This window comes from Tiliqua scincoides, chromosome 14 (genome assembly GCF_035046505.1).
Source record: "Tiliqua scincoides isolate rTilSci1 chromosome 14, rTilSci1.hap2, whole genome shotgun sequence".
Classification (NCBI taxonomy): Eukaryota; Metazoa; Chordata; class Lepidosauria; order Squamata; family Scincidae; genus Tiliqua; species Tiliqua scincoides.
The window spans coordinates 1,247,855-1,269,273 of record NC_089834.1 but is presented as its reverse complement, the minus strand read 5'-3'; the positions used below and the strand labels follow the sequence as shown (position 1 = coordinate 1,269,273).

The window sequence follows — 21,419 nt, the reverse complement described above, 5'->3', positions numbered from 1 at the left end:
TTTATGTAAACATGTAAATTTATTCAAATTTTAAATGTAAATTAATTATTTTTTTCCCTGGCCCCTAACAATGTCAGAGAGTTGTGGCCCTCCTGCCAAAAACTCTGGACACCCCTGATATAACATACTGCCTTAGGTACAAGTAGATCTTGGGGAGTTATTAAACAACGAGGCACATATACCCCCAAATTTGGAATGAGAGGGAGAACTACTCAGGTCCGAGGACAAGGCTCAAGAATGAACATGATGGAAAGTGGGTCAAAGAGTACAGCCCAGCAGAGGGGAGGAACATGTCACACGTAACACGAGTTCATTCTGGTTATGGGGAGGACGACATCCTGTGCCAACTGGAACCTCTTCCCGTGCACGTTGAAGGAATTCTAGGCTGTATACTGTGACAGGCGCTACTTGTTGGAAAACCCTTCCCTCAAACATTGCCAGAGCTGAAGGTGTTCAGTCTAGTACTGCCTGATGAAGGCTGACCACTCCAGAAAAGAGGGGACCTTGGAAGGGTATGGTCATGCCCAGAAGAATTAAGGTCGCTAAACTCAATGGCGACAAGAGGAAGTAGTTATTTAGATCTTTATTACATTGCAGGAAGCAAGGAAAGGAGGTTTCCACTAAGGGCCAAGAGCCACAAGCCTTATGCAGATGAGACACAATCCTAGAGCCACTTGAGATGAACACAGCACTGACCGGAAAGTCTTTCACCCCGAGGCATGATTAAACAAACTGTTTGTTCAACAAACTGAACAAAATTAATAGAACTGGAACGCCTGATACCACCTGCTCTCCATAGACACTCACTTATCACCCACAATGTGAAGTCTTTGGGTTGAGGACTGGGAGAATTGCAAAGCCCTCCACCAAGCAGAGTAAGGAGTCAAAAGGAACCTCAGAAATGCAGTTCAGACATACACACCCCCAAACAGTGTTTGGTCTTTATTTTGTATATTCAAAAATATTTAATAGAACAAACTGAAAAAATAGCAAGAACACTGTTTACAGCAACATGGAACTTAACTGGTCTTTTAAAAGGTGAATAAGTAATTGAATAATACCTTCTCAAGATGGTTATGTGGCTAATTATCTAACCAAGAGCAAAAAAAATTTCCTGGAGCCCATCTGCTCTTCTTGAGCAGGAGGATTTCCCCCATTTTTCCTCATCCCTTTGAGTGCTTCTAAGTAACAGTGAAATAGCCTGTTTCTGTGGCAGGCTCTCTCTGCAGTTCAGCTTTCACCATAAAAAGATCTAGAGAATCCTTGCAAGGAAGCCACCCATAACTCCCCTGTGCTTCCTGCACAAGCGGAGCTCTCCCCTTCAGCAGTGCCCTGTGCTTCACTGGGCTGGACAGCACAAGTTCACACACAGGAACAGCCTGCTCAAGACTTGACTCAGCACTGCCTGCTAAAGCTCAGTCTGCAAAAAGATGTCGGTGTAGGGTTTGGACAGACGGGTGCTGCCTGCAAAGAGACAATTCTTCAGTTACAATGCAATAAATAAAGTGGGGCACCACCGCAGAGCAGAAACACCCTCACGGTTCATGGGCAAGAGACTGAGGCAGCCTTCTTTGTAACAAAACAGCCGGAGACCATAAACCAGCAAAGATGAGCTTGTTTTAGTGTCATATCAGGGCTCAGTAAGCAGAGGGAAAGCTTGAGAAAAGCACATTTATTTCCATCTTTTCCTTCTCACTCACAGCCTGAAGTCTTTCAGATCCTTCATGGCAGCCTCATCATTTGAAGAAAGTACCAGCCGTATTTACAAGTCACATGCAAGTCCCGCAATATTCCAGGCACTGCAAAACACACTGACAGGCAGTAGAGGCTCTGCCAAAGAGATCCTGGCTGCACTTTTCAGAGCTTATTCTGACCTGCCTTGAGATATGGTTTGGCACCTGGGTCTGGGCTGCTGGACCCTCAAGGCCAGGCTTGGTACCGGGCTACATTCTTGAGAGTGCAGACACACACACACACACCTATGATGCTCCAAGGTGTCACTTTTTCAGGCACACAAAAGGAACGGCAAAGCACCGTTAGTACTTAGCTGGGCTGTTAAGTGAAAAACTCTCCAACTCATAAACAAAACACATTTATGGAGCACAATAGAATTAGGAGGAGGAACACACACATGTACGTCCCCCAGCAGTGGCTGAGCCGTTTCCCATCCAGGCTGCCTTGACGCAGAGTCACAGCAGCCTTCCCAGCTCTTCCCGCTACAGCCAGATCCCTTTGGAGCTGTCAGGTTTTTCTGTGCGGTGCCCTCAAGCTGCAGCTTCTTTTAGCCCAGGGCCAGGTAAGGCACTTTGCTTGAAAAGCATTTCCACCTGGAGCATCAGGCTTGGTGGATTCAACTCCACAAGTCAAGCACGCAGAGTTCTGCATTTTCTTCAGCAACCTTCATCCTCAACACATCGTAAACTGAGATTATGGGAAACCTGGCGCTGTAGTCTGTGCAAACCCTGTTCGTTTCAACAAGGGCTGCAAAGGAAGCTCCGTTCAAAGAAGCTCGCAGCAGCCAGCGGCTCAAGAGACATGGCACAGCTTCCAGGCTGCAGGGGTGCGTAGGAACTATTTATTGCTACCTGCCAAATGTTTCTGAATAGGAGCTTACCCTACCCAATGATCAAAACAATCTTTCCCACCCTTTCCACATCGGGCGATGCCTTGTCTGAGCGCCTGCAAAGGAAAGAGCACGGTTGGCCAAGCATGCCGGGAAAGCCAAAGAAAACTCTTCTGGAAGCACAAAACATGTACAAAATATCAACTCATCTACTATATGGCGATTTCCTGGAAGCTGGATATCGCCTGTGCTATGCTGGACGTCATCCAGTAACAAAGTCAGGAGCCGTATTACAGTGAAACAGAGGTAGGCTTAAGACACAGACCCTTATGCCGAACAGGGGGCTTTGCTTGTCTGTCTGTCTAGCGGGCACAGCTATGACACAGCACCTTCAGTCGGAGGAAGAAAAACCTTGTACTTCCTATAACAACTGTGCACTTGGTGGAGGCAGATCTATCATAAGGCAATAACTAGGTTACGATCATGAGCTTTTCCTGTATTTGGGGGTCCTGTGCTGGGGTACCACAAGTGGATTATTCATCAAAACTTGGGGAATATTTCAGGAACTTGAAGAAAGGTCCTGGCCCTGCAGGCTGGCAGATTTCCTTCTTATTGTCTGTTGTTCATGCAGTCACACAAACCCTGTGGTTTCTTCAGTCCTGTCTTTCCCAACAGAATCACCATCTTCTCCAAGAATAGGTTTCAGGACACTTGGTCAGACAAGGCTCAGGCTTCTCAGGTGAATATTTCAAGCCAGTTAGTCCAGGCATCTGGGTTTGCCCAAGCACTGCATGACAAAAATCTTGCTCACCCAAGCCACTCAGAAGGAGGGTCTGTTAAAAGAGTTCCATCGGAGGTCGGAGGACACAGAAGAGGCGAGCCGCGGTTATTGTGCCCACCTGTGTGTTCGCCTCCTCCCTCGCGGTCTCTTTTCCTGTCCTGATCTCAGGTTTCAAAGTACTTGTAAATTGCTGTGACGTAGAGCATGACATTCTGCCAGTCAGGACGCTCGGTTCGGACCATCTCGTTGATGTCCTGCAAGGGGAAACAGGACAAGAGGCCTCAGTGAGAGAAGGGGACCCACCTTGCAGCAGACCCAAGGAAGCACCTGCCACTCAGCTAAACCACCAGGCTTCCAGCTGGCTGTGAAGAAGACTGTGGCACAGCCAAAGATGGCCTGGCCTGCCTTGCCCTGCAGGGAAAGGGGAGTGAGGCATGTTTGGGAGCTGCAGTTTCTCACACACACACACAGCTTACGCCTGCCTGTCCTGAGTTGTCACACTTTTGCAATATTTGGACCTTAAGGGACTCGTACTGGTGGTTGTTACGCTGTGTTTCTGGGACCGTCTCTGGCTCGCGATGTGCTCCAACAGTGGCTAACAGCACTGACTGATGAGAGCGCAAGAAAGCGCATGACCAGGCATACTGCTGGACAGCTGCTAAGAGGAGTGGAGAATCAGAGTTACAAGAGCCTGACTTCCTGCCCACTCCCACCCCGGCGCTCAGGAGCAGATTGCATTAATCAATAACAACGCGCATCTGTGAATGGCTGGTATGGACAAGCTGTGTTCAGCTTTCGCCCCCTCCTTGCAAGAGAGACACAAACCACAGCTGTGCCTGACCACCGCACACAGTCCTCTGGATCAAGGACAATCTCATACCAGGTCAACCTGTGTCAACATTGGGGCGGCACCCCACCTTCTCCCAGTTTTAACCACAGAAGCAAACCCATTGTGAACACTCACACAATAGTGGGCAGAGGCCCCGCCAGTGAGCCAGGAACACAATATTTTTCCATTTGTTTTTACAGATTTGCCTTGTCTGCACCCCTGGCTCCAAAAGGGTCCGATGTTAAGGAATACGTTTTAGCGCAACAGGAGACTAGAGGCCTGGCCTCTGTGGTGAGCACACAGTGGTGAAGACAGTGACAAGCTTGCAAGACAAGCAGGCAGCATTCAGCCACTTGGGGATAGGGCCGGTCACCCCTGCCTTGTCTGCAGATGTCCTTCCAATCCAGATCCTGGCAGCACCACCAGACAGCTCAGATAAAGTCCTGTCTCTGCCTGAAATCCTGGATCGTTGCTGCAGACCACCCTGCCCTTTCTCGGCTTCCTCCCTCCCTGATCTGTGACTCACTGCCAGGGCGTTATTTCCAATAGCTGTCAGCAGGGGAATGGGAAAAGCTAGGGGAAGAGGAGGCAGCTACCTTTTCTCTTGTCTGAACAGGAGCATTAAAAGCAGATGCCAATCTCTGGCTGCCTAGCCTAGCAATTCTGGTTGGGATTCCCTGCACTGACCGACAACAGCTCCTGAGGGTTACAGGAAGGGACTGATCTTTTCCCAGGCTGCTTGTCCCTGTCTGAACTCACCTGCCAACTTGGCCACCCTGCTCCTTTCTGAGCCCCGGGGGTTAAATTTAGGGACTGACTCCACTGAAAGTGGCTTCTTCCATCCTACACACTGATAGTGCCTGGCTTAATTGAGAGAACAACCCATATAGCCCAGAAATGGGGAAGAGCCTGAATAGCAAGTAGCAAAGGGGAGTCTCAAGGAGCCTTCCTGGATTTCAGCATGAAAGCTTGACAGTGTTTCTGTTCTCTAACTTCACACAGACATTTGGACAGACTGCCCCGGGCACTTACCAGCGTGGATTTGATGCCGACGCTTTCCGCTGCCTGGAAAGCCAGAGTGAAATTTCTTCTCTGAAAAACACAGTTAAGTCATGAAGATTTTGAAGAAATATGCTGCTGTATTTTGGAAAAATACTACATATGCTGTATTTACATATAAAAAAAAAAATGCTGGTGCCGCTGTAGGGACTTGTCCTGAAAAGATGTCACGCTTTCAAAGCCATTCTACACCCATCTCCTTTCAGTACTTATTCCAAATTGTCACCCAAGCACATATGCACACCCAGTCAATGGATGTACCCCCCCATACACACACACATACCATAAGTTAATGCCTTTCATGTCCAATTCACTTTTTGCAAAGAATGTCTTTTTGCCAACAGAAATTCCACGGAAAATGAGTAACATTTTTACACATCCCCAAGCTGTGCCTCACGTTTCTGTGCACTGAGAGATTCTTGTAATGCACAGAAAAGAGAGAATGTTTGGAGCCAGAGGAATCAGAGCCACAGAAGGGAACGGGGCTGCAGGGAGCGAAGATGGAACACAGCAAAGACCAAGTCCGATTTCCCAGCCTCAGAACGAGGGGAGCAAGGGGCACAGGGCAATGAGGGAGACGATTTTGTGTCTGTGATCGAGTTTCGGAAATGCGGTGCAATATGGAAAATGATGCGGGGAGGCAGCACGCGCATGACCCGGATGTGACTTCTGGGTTGTCCGCCATTTTATGTTGCAGCCTCCTTGGCTTGGCATGCTCCAAATCCATTGTGGATGATGCAGTGGGTCGCAAAGGTCAGGTGTTTGGGAAACCCCCAATTAAATATATAGCCAGAGGATTCAGAGTGAGGAAGGGGAGCCTATCGCTGGAAACTGCATTTGGCTGCAAAAAGAGAGTGGCAAATGTGTGGCTCAACACACGAAAAGACCAGAGAAAGAGACTCGGTGCTCAGGAGAACAGCCACTGCTGCAGCTTTACGCCCAACTCAATTTCACACAGTACCTTGTCCTGACTGTTCAGCTCTTGATAGGGAATGTGGGCTGGAAGGTAAGTATGGAGGACTGCACAGAAAGCCAGGCCATCGTTCCAACTGCTGCTGAAGTTCGTGATGTCAATGTTCTGTGAGGGAAAGAGACATACATATCAGGCAAGAACAGTGAGAACATGACATTTTACATGCCCCATCTGTTCTCGTCCCAATTGGATTTTTCTTCCCGTAAGAAAGCTGAGTGATCTTTGAGGCAAACCAAGATGGAGAAAAGCGTCAGGAGACTCAGCACAACGGCTTCCCCTGGGGAGGAAGGAAAAGGCCCAGGACAAAAAAGTTGGAATGCTTCAAGTGCAGCATACAGCGCTGTTGGAACTTGCTTCAGACCCCCCTGGGCTCACCCATTTGCCCTGCAGCCTGCCCCATCCCTACTCTGAGTGCAAAGCTTCCAGCTGGCACTGAACACGGGGTGGCCACACTCCAGTTTCCAGGCTGAACCTTCCTCTCGGACTGGGCCACACAGTGGTACCAGCTGGTTCTGTTTTGCTAGAGACAAGACCCCTTTGCTTTTTTGGTTGTGGAAACTGCCATAAGTGTGCTTTCTGAGTATCAGGGGAGCACGGCTACTTCTGAGGACTGAGCCAGGTAAGAGACAGGGCTACTTCATGCTCAAGCACTTGCTGCTTTTCTAGAAACACCCTTCAGGCAATACACACAGTAAGTTAAACTTAGAGGGCTTCCCTTACCAGGAAAAAGGGTCAAGGCGACCTGCAACTAACTAGAAATGCAGGTAGCTGCCACAAAGGAGCATGTTGCACTGTATATGACCCAATGTCTCATTTTCCTGTTTGCCCTGCTTTCAGCATGACTTGCTTCTGCCCTTTCTTTATAGTAAACATCTCAAAGAGAAAATAAAATCCATCCGAATGGCATACCGTGGGGGGGGGTGTCCATGGGTGCAAAGTGCTCCTGTGACACCCTGAGGGCCACCTGTGCCAGCTGCCTCTCCGTCCAAAGGTGTTCTGAGGGCTGGAGAGGCTGTATGCAGTCCCTCTGACCCTCAAAAGGTCTTCTAAAGCCTCTGGAGGGCCTTCTGGTTTTCTCTGAAAAACCAGAAATGATGTTTAAGGCCTTCTGAGGGTTGGAGAAGCTGCACGCAGCCTCTCTGGCCCTCAGAAAGCCTCCAGATGCAAGCAGTGAGGAGGTGTAAGGTGTTTTGCAGTCCTGGCCCACTGATCCATCCAGTAATACACCAAGAGCAGCAAACTAGAAGCTATCGTTTAATCTTGCAGGAGTCAACTTGGGAGGAAAAATAACTGGCTGTGCCACTCTGTTCCCATCCCAGTCCGAGAAAGTGAAACTGGTGAGGGAGGGGGCAAGAGGATGGCATCCTTCCTCTCACCTTTGTGAGAAATCTTGGGATCTAAAGAAGCCCTGATGCAAACATGCCAGATAGTGCCCCACATTTATAGGACAAAAGAAAACTGCCCCCACCCCTCCAAGAGGAAATGCCTTTGCTTTCACCTCATGAGTTCTATGGGAATCATTTCACACATCCTCAGCTTCCTTAGCCAACACTTCCAGACAAAGGATCCCAAACAGCCCCACTGAGCGCAAGCAAGGTACTGCAACAAACAGATGTGGCACTGCAAGAGACGCTTTCAAAAGGTGCTCAGAGATGATTAAGAACTCCTAAGACACTTTCCAAGTTACAGTGTTTACAGAAGAGATGCTAAACAGCAAATGCAGGCACTATTCACTCCTGCGGTTCACTTGTGACGGTGTATCTCCCTGCACCAGCTGTGACGCAGGAGGGGTGCTCACAGTTTACACTGTCCCCAGGCACCGGATCTGGGACTGACTTTGCCTGGGCTCATTTTTATGGGCTACAGGTAGTCTGTCCCCTTATCCAGACATCCAAAATCCAACTGTTCCAATACCTGGACATTTTTGTCTTGGACAAGATTTGTTTTTTGTTGTGTGGATAGTAGAAGGTCTTGTGCTCATTCTCATGTATCGTGCAGGTACAGGCTGTAAGTTCTGTTCTCGCTCTGTGCTGTGTACCTGTACAGACATTTCTTAACCAGTGTCAAAAGGCCAGCAGGCAACCTTATGGGTGGCAGTGAAAAGAGGAAGCATCTCTCATTATATTCATGAAATTATTCCCAAACCCAGACACCTTCCCATCCCATGCAGTATGGATTAGGGACACTCCACCTGTAATAACCCAGGTACACACAGACTGCACCTGCACCAAGTGAAACGTGTGCCTAAACTTTGCCCTGGCACAGCCTAACAGTAATCATGCCAGGATACATCTGTGTAACATGCGAACAGCTCTCTTTGAGACCCATTCTGCCAACACCACTGCACTGGCGGGCTCACCTCGCAGGGCACATAATCATTGAGGGCCTCATTTTTACATGGTCTTTACCATCCAAGTAGGACATGCCCATCAGCTAACGTCACCTGCAAACATTTACTGGATGGTGAGCACAATTCAGATGAGGCTCCGCTCAAGGCAACAGCTATTTCGGCAAGCATCTCTGCGAGGATTTCAGCACCATCTCCTGCACATGGCAGGAATGCTGAGCCACTGCAAACATCTCCCAGCCCACCCCCCGTGTTTGCTCAATTTGCCCAGTCATCTGTGACTAAGTGCTCAGGTCTTATCTACCACTGAGTGATGCTCAAACAGGAGAGCATGAGGTCGCTAACATTTTGCCAGGAGGCTTCCTAGCGATCAGCCGCTAAGTGGTTTTTATTCCCAGTTGAAAACTTGCATGTGTCAGCAAAGCAATTTTGGTACATATAAAAATATCCATTTTGTTCGGGAAACTTTGGGCTTTGTAGGATATTGTGTTTCCCCTCACAGAGACAGCAGCAGGATGGCCACCTTTATTTGCCAGCAATGGGATCCGTAAGACCCACGCCTGCTGTTCCTCCCTCCCCTCACAGTCTAGCATCCCTGCTCCCACTGCTCTTTATTTTGAACCACCCAAGAATAGCATCAGAAAGAGTCAAATCCCTGCAGAGTCAAATCCCTTCCCCTGTTAAGGGAAGTGCCAATGGGGAAAACGATGACATTCCACCAAAAACTAACACTGGGGACTGAGTGCTGGGAAATGTAGTCTTATTGCAATGGGAACGATGGCCAGATCCATAGGCAATGGCTGCACAAGCTGGTGGTTCATGGTTTGGACTCTCCACAAACATCTCTTCAGTCCTCTTTGAGTGTGGACGGTCTCCTCTGTGTCTCAGGGGAGTTCAAGTCCAAGGGGACCAAGTAAAAAACAAAGCCACAATGAGACAAAATTAAAGTGCTACAAGTTATAAAATTTCTACAAGTTATAATGTTCAAAGCTTTAAAACATCTGCCGCGACATGTGGGATGACACACAACTTGAAAATGACAAAAGGAAAATTATAAAAGAACTAGAGATGCTCTAGGAGGATTTCTTGCTACAGGCAGGGGTTGGGCTAGATGATATTAGGCCCCTTCCAACTCTAAGATTCTATGAACTTTGCGGGTCGTAGCACTCAACAAGCTGGAATTGCAAAGCAACAAATGTGATGCAAGAGCAGCGCAGCCTTATGGGTGCAGAAGGGGAGATATTTAAAGTGAAGATAATGCTGATCAGCTGTTCCTCTGTCCACAGACCACTACATTTCATCCTGCTCTTCTATTCTCAGACACACCTTCTGCCTCACACATCAAGTTTGGCCAAATTAATCCCATTATATTGCAACCTTTGCGACGGGAAGTGTTATGTCAGTGACTAATCCAAGAGCTGAGACTGGGATGATCTCTGATGAACATCCTGAATACTCTTTGAGTGAAGTCAGGGGCACACTTCACAGTTCCTGAAATGTGTCATTTTGTCTTCCCCTTTAGGTTGCGCCCCAAGCAGAAGGTTCTGAAAGGGAAACGTATTCAGATATCTATTACGGCCACCTTCCCTCAAACTCAAAGGCCCCGGCTTTAACCTCTAGAGTTATTAGAGGCTGCCAATCCTGCTCTAGAGCAATACAATGCTTGGGATGCATGTGCCCCTTCGCATGAAGAGCCCTTGTTTAAGACAGTGCCTTGTCAGTATCAGATCTGCAATTACCCAATGGTCTAACTCTTCTGGCCTGCTGGAGAGACCCGTGTGCCTTTCCCCTCACCTCTGGTGCCACAGGACAACTGAAGTGATGGATGGCGCTACATTTGGAGGTGGTTTTGATAGACAGCAGGCCTGCGATGGGCGTTTCCCTACAGATGAGAGATAATGAGATGCATCGTGAAAAGAAACACACAATGCTGCTCGGAGCAGGTCCTTAAAAATGCTGCCTTGTGGAGTGAAGAAGAGCATGACCTGTGGACTAGAGACAGACCAATTTCAGCCTCTTTTATTTCTTCGGCAATTGTAAGACTTACTGCATTCGCTCATAATGTTGCACACGAAGACTCTGGGAAAGCTGAGCGCCTGTTACTATGTTTAGCATTAGAAAGAAATTGTTTCAGACAGGAAATGTCTGGCTGCTTCCATTGTAACAGTCAAGGAAAAGGATGACTTCTTTGTAGTAAATCCTACTAGCAGGTCATGCACTGGAAGGAAGAGACTGGCTGCAGCACGTGCCCTTTCTGCTATTTTGAGAGGCGTCCAGAGAGGCACCGGGCAGCACCCACCACTCCATAGGTCAAGACACTCACTGGTCCCACTGTTCCTGGCGAGCTGCGTGGCTGTGCAGCTCAGAAGTCCAGTGAAGATGCAAAACATCACCACCAAGCATTTGGAAATGCTGCTGAGCAGTGCACAACCACAGCCAGCGTGGACCCTTTTGAGGGAATGCAGGTTAGGACCCACGCTGGGTTCAAGAGGGAATATGACTGAGATGTACAAAATTATGCAGGAAGCAGACAGTTGGATCCAGGGATGTTCTTTTCGCTCTCACACGGCACCAGGACCAAGGGACATCCCCTGAAATTGAGCATTGGAAGAGTATCTTTCAAAGGGGATGGGACAGATTGATGGAGGAAAAGTCCACACCATGTATATTATGGTACAAGCCACGATGGGTATTTGCAACCTCCTGGTTTTAGAAGTAGGCTACCTCAGAATGCAGGCATCTTGTTGTCCTGTGTGCTCCCAGAGGCATCATGTGGGCCACTGTGAGATACAAGAAGCTGGACTAGGTGGGTCTTTAGCCTGATCAAGCAGGGCTCTCTATGTTCTTATGTCCCTCCTGGCAAGCAGCGTGTGAAGAGGCCTAAAGATGACTGCAGACCACATAGCAGATTATCAGAAATGCATTACTTTAGCACTTCTTGGCCATGTGCTATGCAATGAGCCACCTCCAGGCCTTCGGCTCTCCTGGACTTGTAGTGAGAATGGAAGAGTTATGATAGAGCTTCTCCACAAGCAGATGCAATTCAAGGCTGCATGCTGAGACTGGTACACTTTCTGTGCTTCCATCACCACAACAGGCACCATCTAAGGCAGGGACGGGACAGGACGGTTCTCTTGCACATGCCCCAGTGAAATGAATGGGCCTGTACAGGAGAATTACTGCCAGACAGTACCGTTATCTGGGCACAGTGCCTCTCTTCAGCATTTTCTGGCCTTCCATGTTATGCATATACTGAAGAACATCACCCAGTTCTAACAGAAATTCTGACCAACTGATGACTCCATCTGACCTGCTGGCTCTTCAGTTTTTGCTCATGCGTGGGTGGTCTCATTATGATTTAAATTGGTTGTTTTTAAACTGACAACATTACATGCCCAAAAAGTCTTCTGATGGAAAGGTGGGACATACCTGTTCTACTAAGAAGACTGTAGATGCTGAGAGAGGAAGTCACACAGCAAATTCACTACACAGAGACAATGCGCTCACGCATTTCACCCACCTCGCTCTCCTCCAAACTGTTCTACTGCAAGTTGCTCTACAGTAGTGTTTTGGTCTCCAAGAGCCCTTTACACTCCCCTAAAGCGAGTCTCAGGGAGGCCTGCCAGCATGCCCAAAGTCTCGGGGAGCTCTGGAATGCCAGCACATGCATGGAGAGGCACAGCACCCAATGCGGAATAGTAACGAGCCAATACCAAAGGGGAATAAGAGCCATGAAAAGGGGAGGTGGGAGGGATGAGCAAACTGGGCAGGAGGCAGCCACTTATGGTGTGCTCATGGAGCCCCTGTAGGGGTCTCAGGGCTCCTACCAGCACAATCTGAGAAACACTGCTATACAGACTGTTAGGTAAAAAAGCAGCTGCTACATTTACTGGAGAACTCCTAGTCCATCACCTGAGATGATGCAACAGAAACTCAAGCTGTCTCACACTCCTCAGGAGCGTCACATCAGCACAAAAGCAACACCCATATGCAGGAACTGCAGAACTGTGCAAGAAGCTAAAATGATGAGTGCAACTCTAAACAGAACACCCTCTTCCCAGACTCTAAGAGCCACTCAACACATTCAGCAGAATTAAAATTAAGCAACAAGGTTGTTCTTGGATGGTCATCTGAATGCTCCCTTCAAAAGAAGCACTCCCTGCAGGTAGAAAAGCAGCTTCAGGAGGGAGGAGGGTAGGATTCTGCCTAACATGCTAGGTTTTTTACGTTTAGAAATCGGGGGGGGGGGAATCAAAAATGCTGCTCCCCACAAGTGAAACAGTACATTCGAGGAAAAGCATTACCCTCTGAAAAGTCAAACCAGCCCCCTAACGAGGACTCTGTGCCCCCTGTCAGAACAGGCTCACTTGGCCCACATGACAGCATGACATGGTATCGCGCAGAGCAGCATGGCCCACCCAAGAGCGTGACATGGTCCTGCACACAATGGCTGCCGTACTGGAAGCACACCAACTGCCTTTTCCCTTCCACTGCTGTAGAGATCCAGGAAAATCGGTAACAGGCAGTCAGTCAATGTGAGCAGGGGGACAGTTGTGATGGGGCAACAACCTGATACAGGAAGTTTAAAGCAATGGTCTTCAAATTATTCATGCCACGAGCCAAATAAAAAAAAGGATGAGACTAGGGACCAACTGCCAATTCCACCCCCTCTCCCAGGACCCTACCTGTTCACCCTCGCCCCTTTACATCCTTCCAGCACTGTTCATGGTAACCAAATATTCTTATCAGAGAGAGCTGAAAAAGTTACTATGAAGACCTGCGCTCGCAAAAGCCATTTTAGCACAACTGCCAAGAACCTGAGCAGGACTGGGACACCATCTCTTGGTCCCTGGATGGGTACTCCAGATGCATCCCCCTTTCCCTGACAGGGCTCTAGTCCAGTGGTCTTCAACTGAATTCATTCCTGTAACCCCACAACTGAGGCTTCGTGGGCCCACTGGGGTCATGACCCTAAGGTTGAACAACACTGGTTTAAAGCACTCTCCTGTGACAAAGGAAGGATATGGTCAGATGCCTCCAGCACCCTGATAAGACACATCAGATGCTTTCCTGTTCCAAGATCTTTATGGGTTTATTCAGAAAAATCCAGCATCCTGCCTTCAGAAGCGAGCAGGGAAGCGGCAGGCCTCCTCACAATGCTGGACTGGCATTCAGATACAGCACCGTTTGAGGACGGCAGAGACGCCAAGGAAGCGGGGGGGCTCTCTCGGCCTATGCACGGCAAGCCTCCCCATTGTACAGCCTTCCTATTAATGGCCCCCTATCCTGTTACGTGCTCTTCCAGCTTCCTCCTGCATTGTGAGCCTCAAGCCACTGACAAAGCAAAAAAAGATTAAGAGCCCAGAGTTCACGTTGGAGGTTACCAAGGCTTTTGATAGAAGTTGACTAAATCACAGAGTTCACAGAGGTCTGCTTTTCAAACACTGCTAGCCAGCAAGGAAGCGCCAAGCCTGCAAGGTACTTTTGGGCAGGTTTACCAGCCTCACAACGCAGAAAGGCAGCAGCAAAAACACCATCACCATCTTCCTTGCGGACACTCAATTACAGTGAGCCCCGGTATCCGTGGGAGATCCATCCCAGGACCCCATGCAAATACTGAAACCTGCAGATAATGAAATCCACACATGGGTAGGGAACTCCTCATAAGCCTTCTGGACTCCCAGTCTTCGTGAAAACCACTTCTGGTTTGCGCTGGCAACTTCTGGTTGTGTCCAGGAGGTGTTCAGAATTGTAGGGAGGCCTCAGCAAACCAGAAGTGCCTTCCGATTGCATCTGGGAGGTCTTTGGAGACCCTCTGCAGCGTGGGTTTGGCCTCCACGGATCAGGAGGGCCCACTGTACTGAGGGATAGGCAAATCCAGCATGGCTTGCCTTGAGTCAAGTCACAAATCTCTGCCCCCCCCCTCATAACTCGACTCAAGAATGGGGGCACTTTCCGAGTCACCTGGAGCATTTTTGCAACTCGAAAAGACTTGAGTCATGAGTCTTTGTGACACGTGTGTTGGGTGCAGGAAGAATAGAGCTGCTGCCAGGTTTTGTGCGCGTGTTCCCCATCCCATCTGTCAAACAGGGCAGGATGGTGTGGAACGGACTGTGAGAGCGGGGACAGAAGCAGCAAGAGGGAGGAGGGTCACACACAGCAGCTGCGAAGCTTACCAGGACAACCCAATTCTTGGCAGTTGTACTCAGAAGTAGTCCCACTGCAGCCAGTCATTCAATGGGGCTTCTTCCCCCCAAGTAACAACAGAGCTCACAGCAATCATGCGACTGGAAAGCGTGATTTCTACAAACCTCCCCCTCTCCCACCTTCTTTTTCCCTGGGCTTCTCCAGCCAATTCCAAGGCAAGAACCCCCTTGGACTCTTCCTCCTGCCCTCCCTCAACCAAAGGAAAAAACCAGACTGCTCATCCATTGTGCAAGGATCACCAGTGCCTTTAGAGAAGGGCGTAAGAGCCTGCTCCTGCCCAATGCAAAAGGAAAACATTAACGCTTCCCTGCCTCCTGGCTGGAACTTCCCTGTTGCTTGCCCAGTATGAATGAAGGCCCCACAAGATTTTTCATGCTGCAAAAACAGTAAGCAAGCACACCCAGACACAGGCAGACTCGAGTCTGCAAATGCAGGGACTGAGTGAGGGTGAGTCAGGAGCCTCTGACATGAGCATTTTGCCGAGTCTTCCACGCACATGACTTGAGTGCACACGAGTCAGCGAAACTGCTGGTTGTCTTGACTCAGACTCGAGTCACCCACCTTGAGTTCCCATCCCTGCTGTACTGGCACTCCGAGTTCCCCTCTAGAGTGATCCTCCCTGATTACTGACCAATTGTGTTTTGGGAATTCCTTATGCATAAGGCAGACGCCAGAAGCCTTAGCCTGCTTCAGTGGGAGGCAAAACTGCTGAATGGGAAAACACATTTATATTGTGTTAAGTGACTGAGTAACCATGAATAATACTTGAGGCTTGCAGAGTGTGTGTTCCTGCAGAGACAGCACACACCAGTTTGTTCATGATCTATGCAGTGAGCTGTGAAGCCGCCGATCTCCTGGCAGGAGCTCTGGCATCTGTGCTCTGTAGAGAACAAGCAGCAGGTACCTGATAGCCTTCCGTTTTCTTCTGACACCACTTCAGCAGCGCATTTCTCTTGGAGCCGCCGTACTCTCTGGCCAGAGCAGACAAGGGGTCTTTCCTTTCCTCTCTGCAAGTAAAGAAAAGTGCTTAGAGCTCAACCACATCATTCAAATGCTCCAAGATGTTGCCGATTTCTTTTTGAGTAAGAGAGGCCCCTTCAGCCTTCTCCTTCCTGCAAAACAAAGTTGTGCTGCATGAAAACCACCAGTTGCCAGAGCCAATTCTCCGCAGGCAACAATGCCTGTTTCTCAGCCCCCCCCCCTGCCACAGATCGCTCCATCACCTGACTGGGACTGGGCAACTCCTTCCTAGTCAGCAGTACTTGAGCTCTGTGCAAGCTCCCCCTCCCAGCTCAAAAAACAGTGCTGGGCACACATCCTGCCTGTCAGAGTGGACAACAATATGGAGCGGAGCTTCTCTCTTCCCTCTCGCACAACACCAGAACCAAGAAACATTTGGTAAAATTCAGTGTTGAAAAAGCTAAAACAAACAAACGAAAACAGTTCTTTACCCAGTATGACATTAACCTGTGAAACTCCTTGCCACAGAATGTGTTGATGGCATCTGGCCTAGATGCCTTCAAAAGAGGGTTACCCCCCCCCCCCAATTTCCCGGAATGGCCACCTGTTACTCCAGACGAGGTGGTGGGAAAGCTCCCAGCCCCGACGACATTTCGCGTGAAATTTTAATTAGTAACCCTCTCTGGTAGTTTGAACCTCTATCTAACCTTTTCACCCTAATTAATCATTCTGGTCTTTTCCCTGTTCCTGGTTTTCTTCAACTCTTGTCCCTATCTTTAAGAAGGGTGACCCTTCCCACCCGGGAAATTATCATCCAATTAGCCTCCTTTCCTTTATTGGGAAGCTTTATGCTAAATACTTACTCACTAGGCTCATCTTGGACTCTCTCTAAAGACCTTCCGGGTAGAGAACAAATTGGTTTCTGTCCTGGTGCTTCTACCGTAGATCACACCTTTCTGCTTTCTTATCTGGTCGAGAAGTATTCTGTCCACCATGGCGCCAAACTCTTCGCGGCTTTTATAGACCTCATCGGAGCGTTTGATTCCATCAATAGGGCCATGTTGTGGAATAAGCTGGCCAGCTTTGGGATAGATCCCCGCCTACTTTTTCTAATCTGCCCTCTTCACTCATCTAATTTTTGTAGGGTTCGGCTGGATGGTCGGGGTCCTACTTCGGACAAAATTCTCATTGACAAAGGAGTACGCCAAGGCTGTATACTCAGCCCTCTCCTTTTTAATTTTTGGCAGACTTACCCCCTCACTTTTCTAGTGGTCAGAATTCCGTTCCCTGCCTCAATGGTGTTCCTCTCCCTATTCTTCTTTAGGCAGAAGACACAGGCCTATTATCCGTTACAAGATTGGGCCTCCGTCACTTGCTGTCTTCCTTTTATGATTATCTAATGATTTAACAATTAATTCGGAGAAAACTAAAATTTTAGTTTTCGCTAAATCCTGGGCCCCATCCGCCTGGAAGTAGTTACTAGTTGGCAACCTTCAGTCTCGAAAGACTATGGTATAAGCCTACAGCACCCAGTATTCCCAGGCGGTCTCCCATCCAAGTACTAACCAGGCCTGACCCTGCTTTCCTTTCAGCAAGCTCAAACCTTTAAATATCTAGGGATTACCTTTCATTTTCGTCACAGCTGGCTCCCTCACAGGGAATCTATTATCTCTTTATCATCATTACACTTAAACGCGATTGCTCGCTTTCATTATTCTAGTGGCAACCAGTACGTCCCTGCTGCTCTCCATATATTCAAAACCAAAATTCTTTCCCAACTATTGTATGGTGTCCCTATTTGGATAGAGGCTGCGAACCATGATTTGGATAAAGTCGCAGCCTCTTTCCTTAGGTGAATTCTGGGGGCCCCCAATTTAATTAGATTATCCACACTCATGCTTGAATTAGGGATCCACCTCCCTTCTACCATCGCGTGGTCCCTTACTTTTAAATTTTGGCTTTGTTTACATTTAAGCACCCACTCTGAGTCCCTTTTGGAAGACCTATTAAAGGACTCGTATCTCTCTAAGTGGTTCCAACTTATCGATCTCAAGCTTTTATCACTGGGTTTGTCCCCCAAATATCTTGCCGACATCAATCTCCATAGGGCCCATTCAATCATTAAATCCAAACTCTGGGAATCTGAATCCATTCAACTCTTTTCCAATCTTAACCCCATCTGTTCTCCTCAGTTTTTTGGCCTTCTCCCTTCACTTGGTCGCTCTTTTAATTATTTTAGTAAGCTGATTGATCCTATTAAGAGGAGAACGTTTATGTTAGCGAGACTTAACATCTTTCCTTCAGTTGTTCATTCTGGCAGATTCTCCAAGATCCCACATGACTGCAGACTATGCCCTCTTTGTTCTCTAGAACCGGACACAGTGGTTCATATACTGCTTCGCTGTCCAGCCCATCACTCCCTTCGAGACACACACCTGATCCCCATCTTATCTTCTTTCTCTGGTCTTTCTGCTGATCCTTTCTCTGTCCTATTAAGTGATAGCTCTGCGGCTATCACTAATGCTGTAGCAGATTATCTTTCCATTGTTTCTAAGTTAAAATTCCCTCCCTGACTTTATATCGCTTTTTATTCCCCTTCCGTTTTTTCCCTATTATCTCCCCGTCGTGATTTCCTCTCTGGTATACAGTCACTGTGTTGGCTCTGTTATTACTGCTATTATTGTTATTAACTGTTTTTAATGCCAATAAAGGTTTATGGATGATGAAGTGGATTGGACAGATTTATGGAGGGAAAGTCCATCACAGGTTACAAACCATGAAGGGTAAATGCAACCTCCTGGTCCTAGAAGTGGGCTATATCTGACTGCCAGGTACAGGGGAGGGGCACCAGAATGAAGCTAACTTGTGAATTCCCTGAGGCATCCAGTGGGCCAGCATGAGATACAGAAAGCTGGACTAGATGAGCCTTCAGCAGACTTCTTAGGAAGAGGGCATTTTAAGAGGAATCTGAAGGAACTTTCAAAAAGATCAGTAAGCCACAAGTTGTTTTTCTGATATTTATACATTTTTTCTGATATTTATAAATATCAGGTACAAATATATAAATATTTATAAATATATAAACATAAATATTTATAAATATCAGACATTTATAGTATAAATAGTACACACACACACACACACACACACACACACACACTATTATATATAGTATAAAACTATAGTATAAAACTGCTGGCATGGTTCCCATAACACCACCAGAAAATACAATAAAACATCTTTTAAATCAAGCATTAAACTGCAAAGAAGCTTAAGCAAGATAAATTAGGGAAAACCATGAAAACCAGTAAACAGGCTGGGAAGTCTGAGCAGACAATAAGCCTTTGCCAGTATTGAAAAGGCAGAAGACTGGTGCTTGGGTGTGTGCTTTCTATATAGGAGGTGCCCAACTGAGCAAGCCCTCTCCCCAGTCACCACTGCCTCACTTCTCTTGATGGAGCTGGACAGTAACTCAGAGCGGGGCTCCTGACAAAGGAAGCATGGCTCAGGCAGGCGCGCCTCTTGGAGGAGGTACGTATTTCAAGCACAGACTAACTGAACACTAAGCCACGCTGAACAACTTTATTTTGAATTTAGAGAATAAACTGATGGTATCTCCCTGCCTTCCATGGCTGATCAGGAGTGTCACCTTGAAAGAAAACAAACTGGAGGGTTAACTGCAGCTGGACAAGCTTCTTCAAAGCCCAAAGAGCAAAACTACAGGGTTGCTGCAGGGAACAGCTCCCTCCCCCACGGGACATAGTGGAAAACATGATGTGACAGCATCGTGCTTTGGCTTCCCTGCTTCCACCCACTTCAGTGGACGGGGGGGTGGGGTGGGGGTGGAAGAGATAACCCAGGGCAGCCGGTCCCTCCAGCAGCCAGCCATGCCCCTCACATAACACCCGATCCTCCCTCAAGTTGCCGGGCCTGGCAGTCCATGGGCAAAACGTCCGGCACGACTTCCACCCTTAAGATCACACTTCCGGCAGCTAGCTCCACTCGAGTTCCATCCTCAAAGAGAAGAAAGCTTCAGCCACCTGGAGCTCCTGCTGGTTCCAACCAGCCTCAGGATCACAAACCCACACAATTCTGAACAGACGCATCCTCGCAGCAGGGAAGCTTGCTCAGTTCATCCACTGGGCACAAACCAACAGACCCAGACAGCCCAGGCTGGAGCGAATGGGAGAGCTCAAGGGCAGGGCACAGCACTATGTTCATCTGCTCCACAGGGACGACAAAAGCTCCATTCATTTTTCGGCCTGAAAACAATCCAATTCAAAAGTGTATATGGGGTATTTACCACAGAGGTGCAGTGGCTAGAGCAGTGCCATCCTGTTTCCCCCTATACAATCATTGCAATGGAGGTGGCCATGTCTCCTAGCACCGAGCTCACAAGAAAGATTGCTGGCATGGTGAGCGTGCTAGGAGGTGAAAAAGGAGTGTGACACCTGCCTGCTGGAAGGAGAAAAACACACCTCTCTACAGCTACTAGTGCTGGAAGCTGAAAGATGAACATAGCCAAAGTGCAAAGTTTTTGTCATTTGCAGCAAATGAATCCCTTAGTGCAGTGTTTCTCAAACTGTGGGTCAGGACCCACTAGATGGGTCATGAGCCAATTTCAGGTGGCTCCCCATTCATTTCAATATTTTATTTATAATATATTAGACTTGACGCTACCATGGTATGTGGCTGCATTCGGGGAAATGTTACAGACCTGTACTTTCAACAGGCTACTATGTATATACTTTTGACAACGATAGTCAATGGGGTTACTCCTGGGTAAGTATGGATAGGACTGCAGTCTAGGATTGTTAAACATCACTTCCATGACATCGCTTCTAGGTTAATGACATCACTTCCAGTGGGTCCCAACAGATTACCATTTTAAAAAGTGAGTCCCAGTGCTAAAAAGTTTGAGAACCACTGCTTTAGTGATATCACTGCCAGCCCTCAGCAGGCACCATGAATGCTATTTGGTCTGCTGTATGAAAAAGCAGACACTTGGGGCACAATCCTAACCCCTTATGTCAGTGCTTTCCAGCACTGACATAAGGGCAGTGCAGCTCTGAGGTAAGAGAAGAAACATTCCCTTACTTTGAGGAGGCCTCCGTGAGTGACACCCAACTGCAGGATGCAGCACACGTCCCATTGGCACCGCTATGACAGTGTTGGAAAGCACTGACATAAGGGGTTAGGATTGCGCCCTTACTTGCATAGTGGTCACTGGCGCACATCTGTTCCTGCACATGAAGGAATTCTTCAACATCTGAAGCAGACTTTATCTTCCCCATACAACAGTGACAAGCACTCCTTGTCAACCTGTACTGAAGAGGTTCTGTTTAACAGAAGCAACAAATTTAGAAGATTGTCTGACAGCACTAAGAACATCAGAAGAGCCCTGCTGGATCAGGCCAAAGGCACACCTAGCCCAGCTTCCTGCATCTCACAGTGGCCCACCAGATGCCCCAGGGAGCACACCAGACAACAAGAGACCTGCATCCTGCTGCCACTCATAAACCTTAGTTTACAGATGGTGAACAACCTGTGGCAAGTCTTTGAAGTTTAAAACTTTTAGTTGTGGATTTTAACTATCTACTGCAGTGGTTCCCAAACTGTAAGCCAAGGCTCCCTGGAGAACAGCAGAACCCAGTGAGGGGAGCCATGGAATCCTCAAGAAAAACCCTATGCCCTATACAG

General features: G+C 48.0%; 1 protein-coding gene across 2 annotated transcripts in view; it reads right to left on the bottom strand.

The window, feature by feature from the left end:
• Positions 1–907: 907 nt before the first annotated feature.
• Positions 908–21,419, bottom strand: part of SPECC1L (sperm antigen with calponin homology and coiled-coil domains 1 like) — a 69,395-nt gene continuing 48,883 nt past the window's right edge. For both annotated transcript variants that reach the window (XM_066609625.1, XM_066609622.1), the window contains exons 13-16: positions 15,664–15,766; positions 6,194–6,310; positions 5,206–5,265; positions 908–3,598 (exon numbers count right to left, since the gene is read on the bottom strand). In XM_066609625.1, coding sequence (XP_066465722.1) covers positions 3,509–3,598; positions 5,206–5,265; positions 6,194–6,310; positions 15,664–15,766 — 370 coding nt within the window. In that variant the 3' untranslated portion in view covers positions 908–3,508. The remainder of the gene's footprint in view (positions 3,599–5,205; positions 5,266–6,193; positions 6,311–15,663; positions 15,767–21,419) is intronic.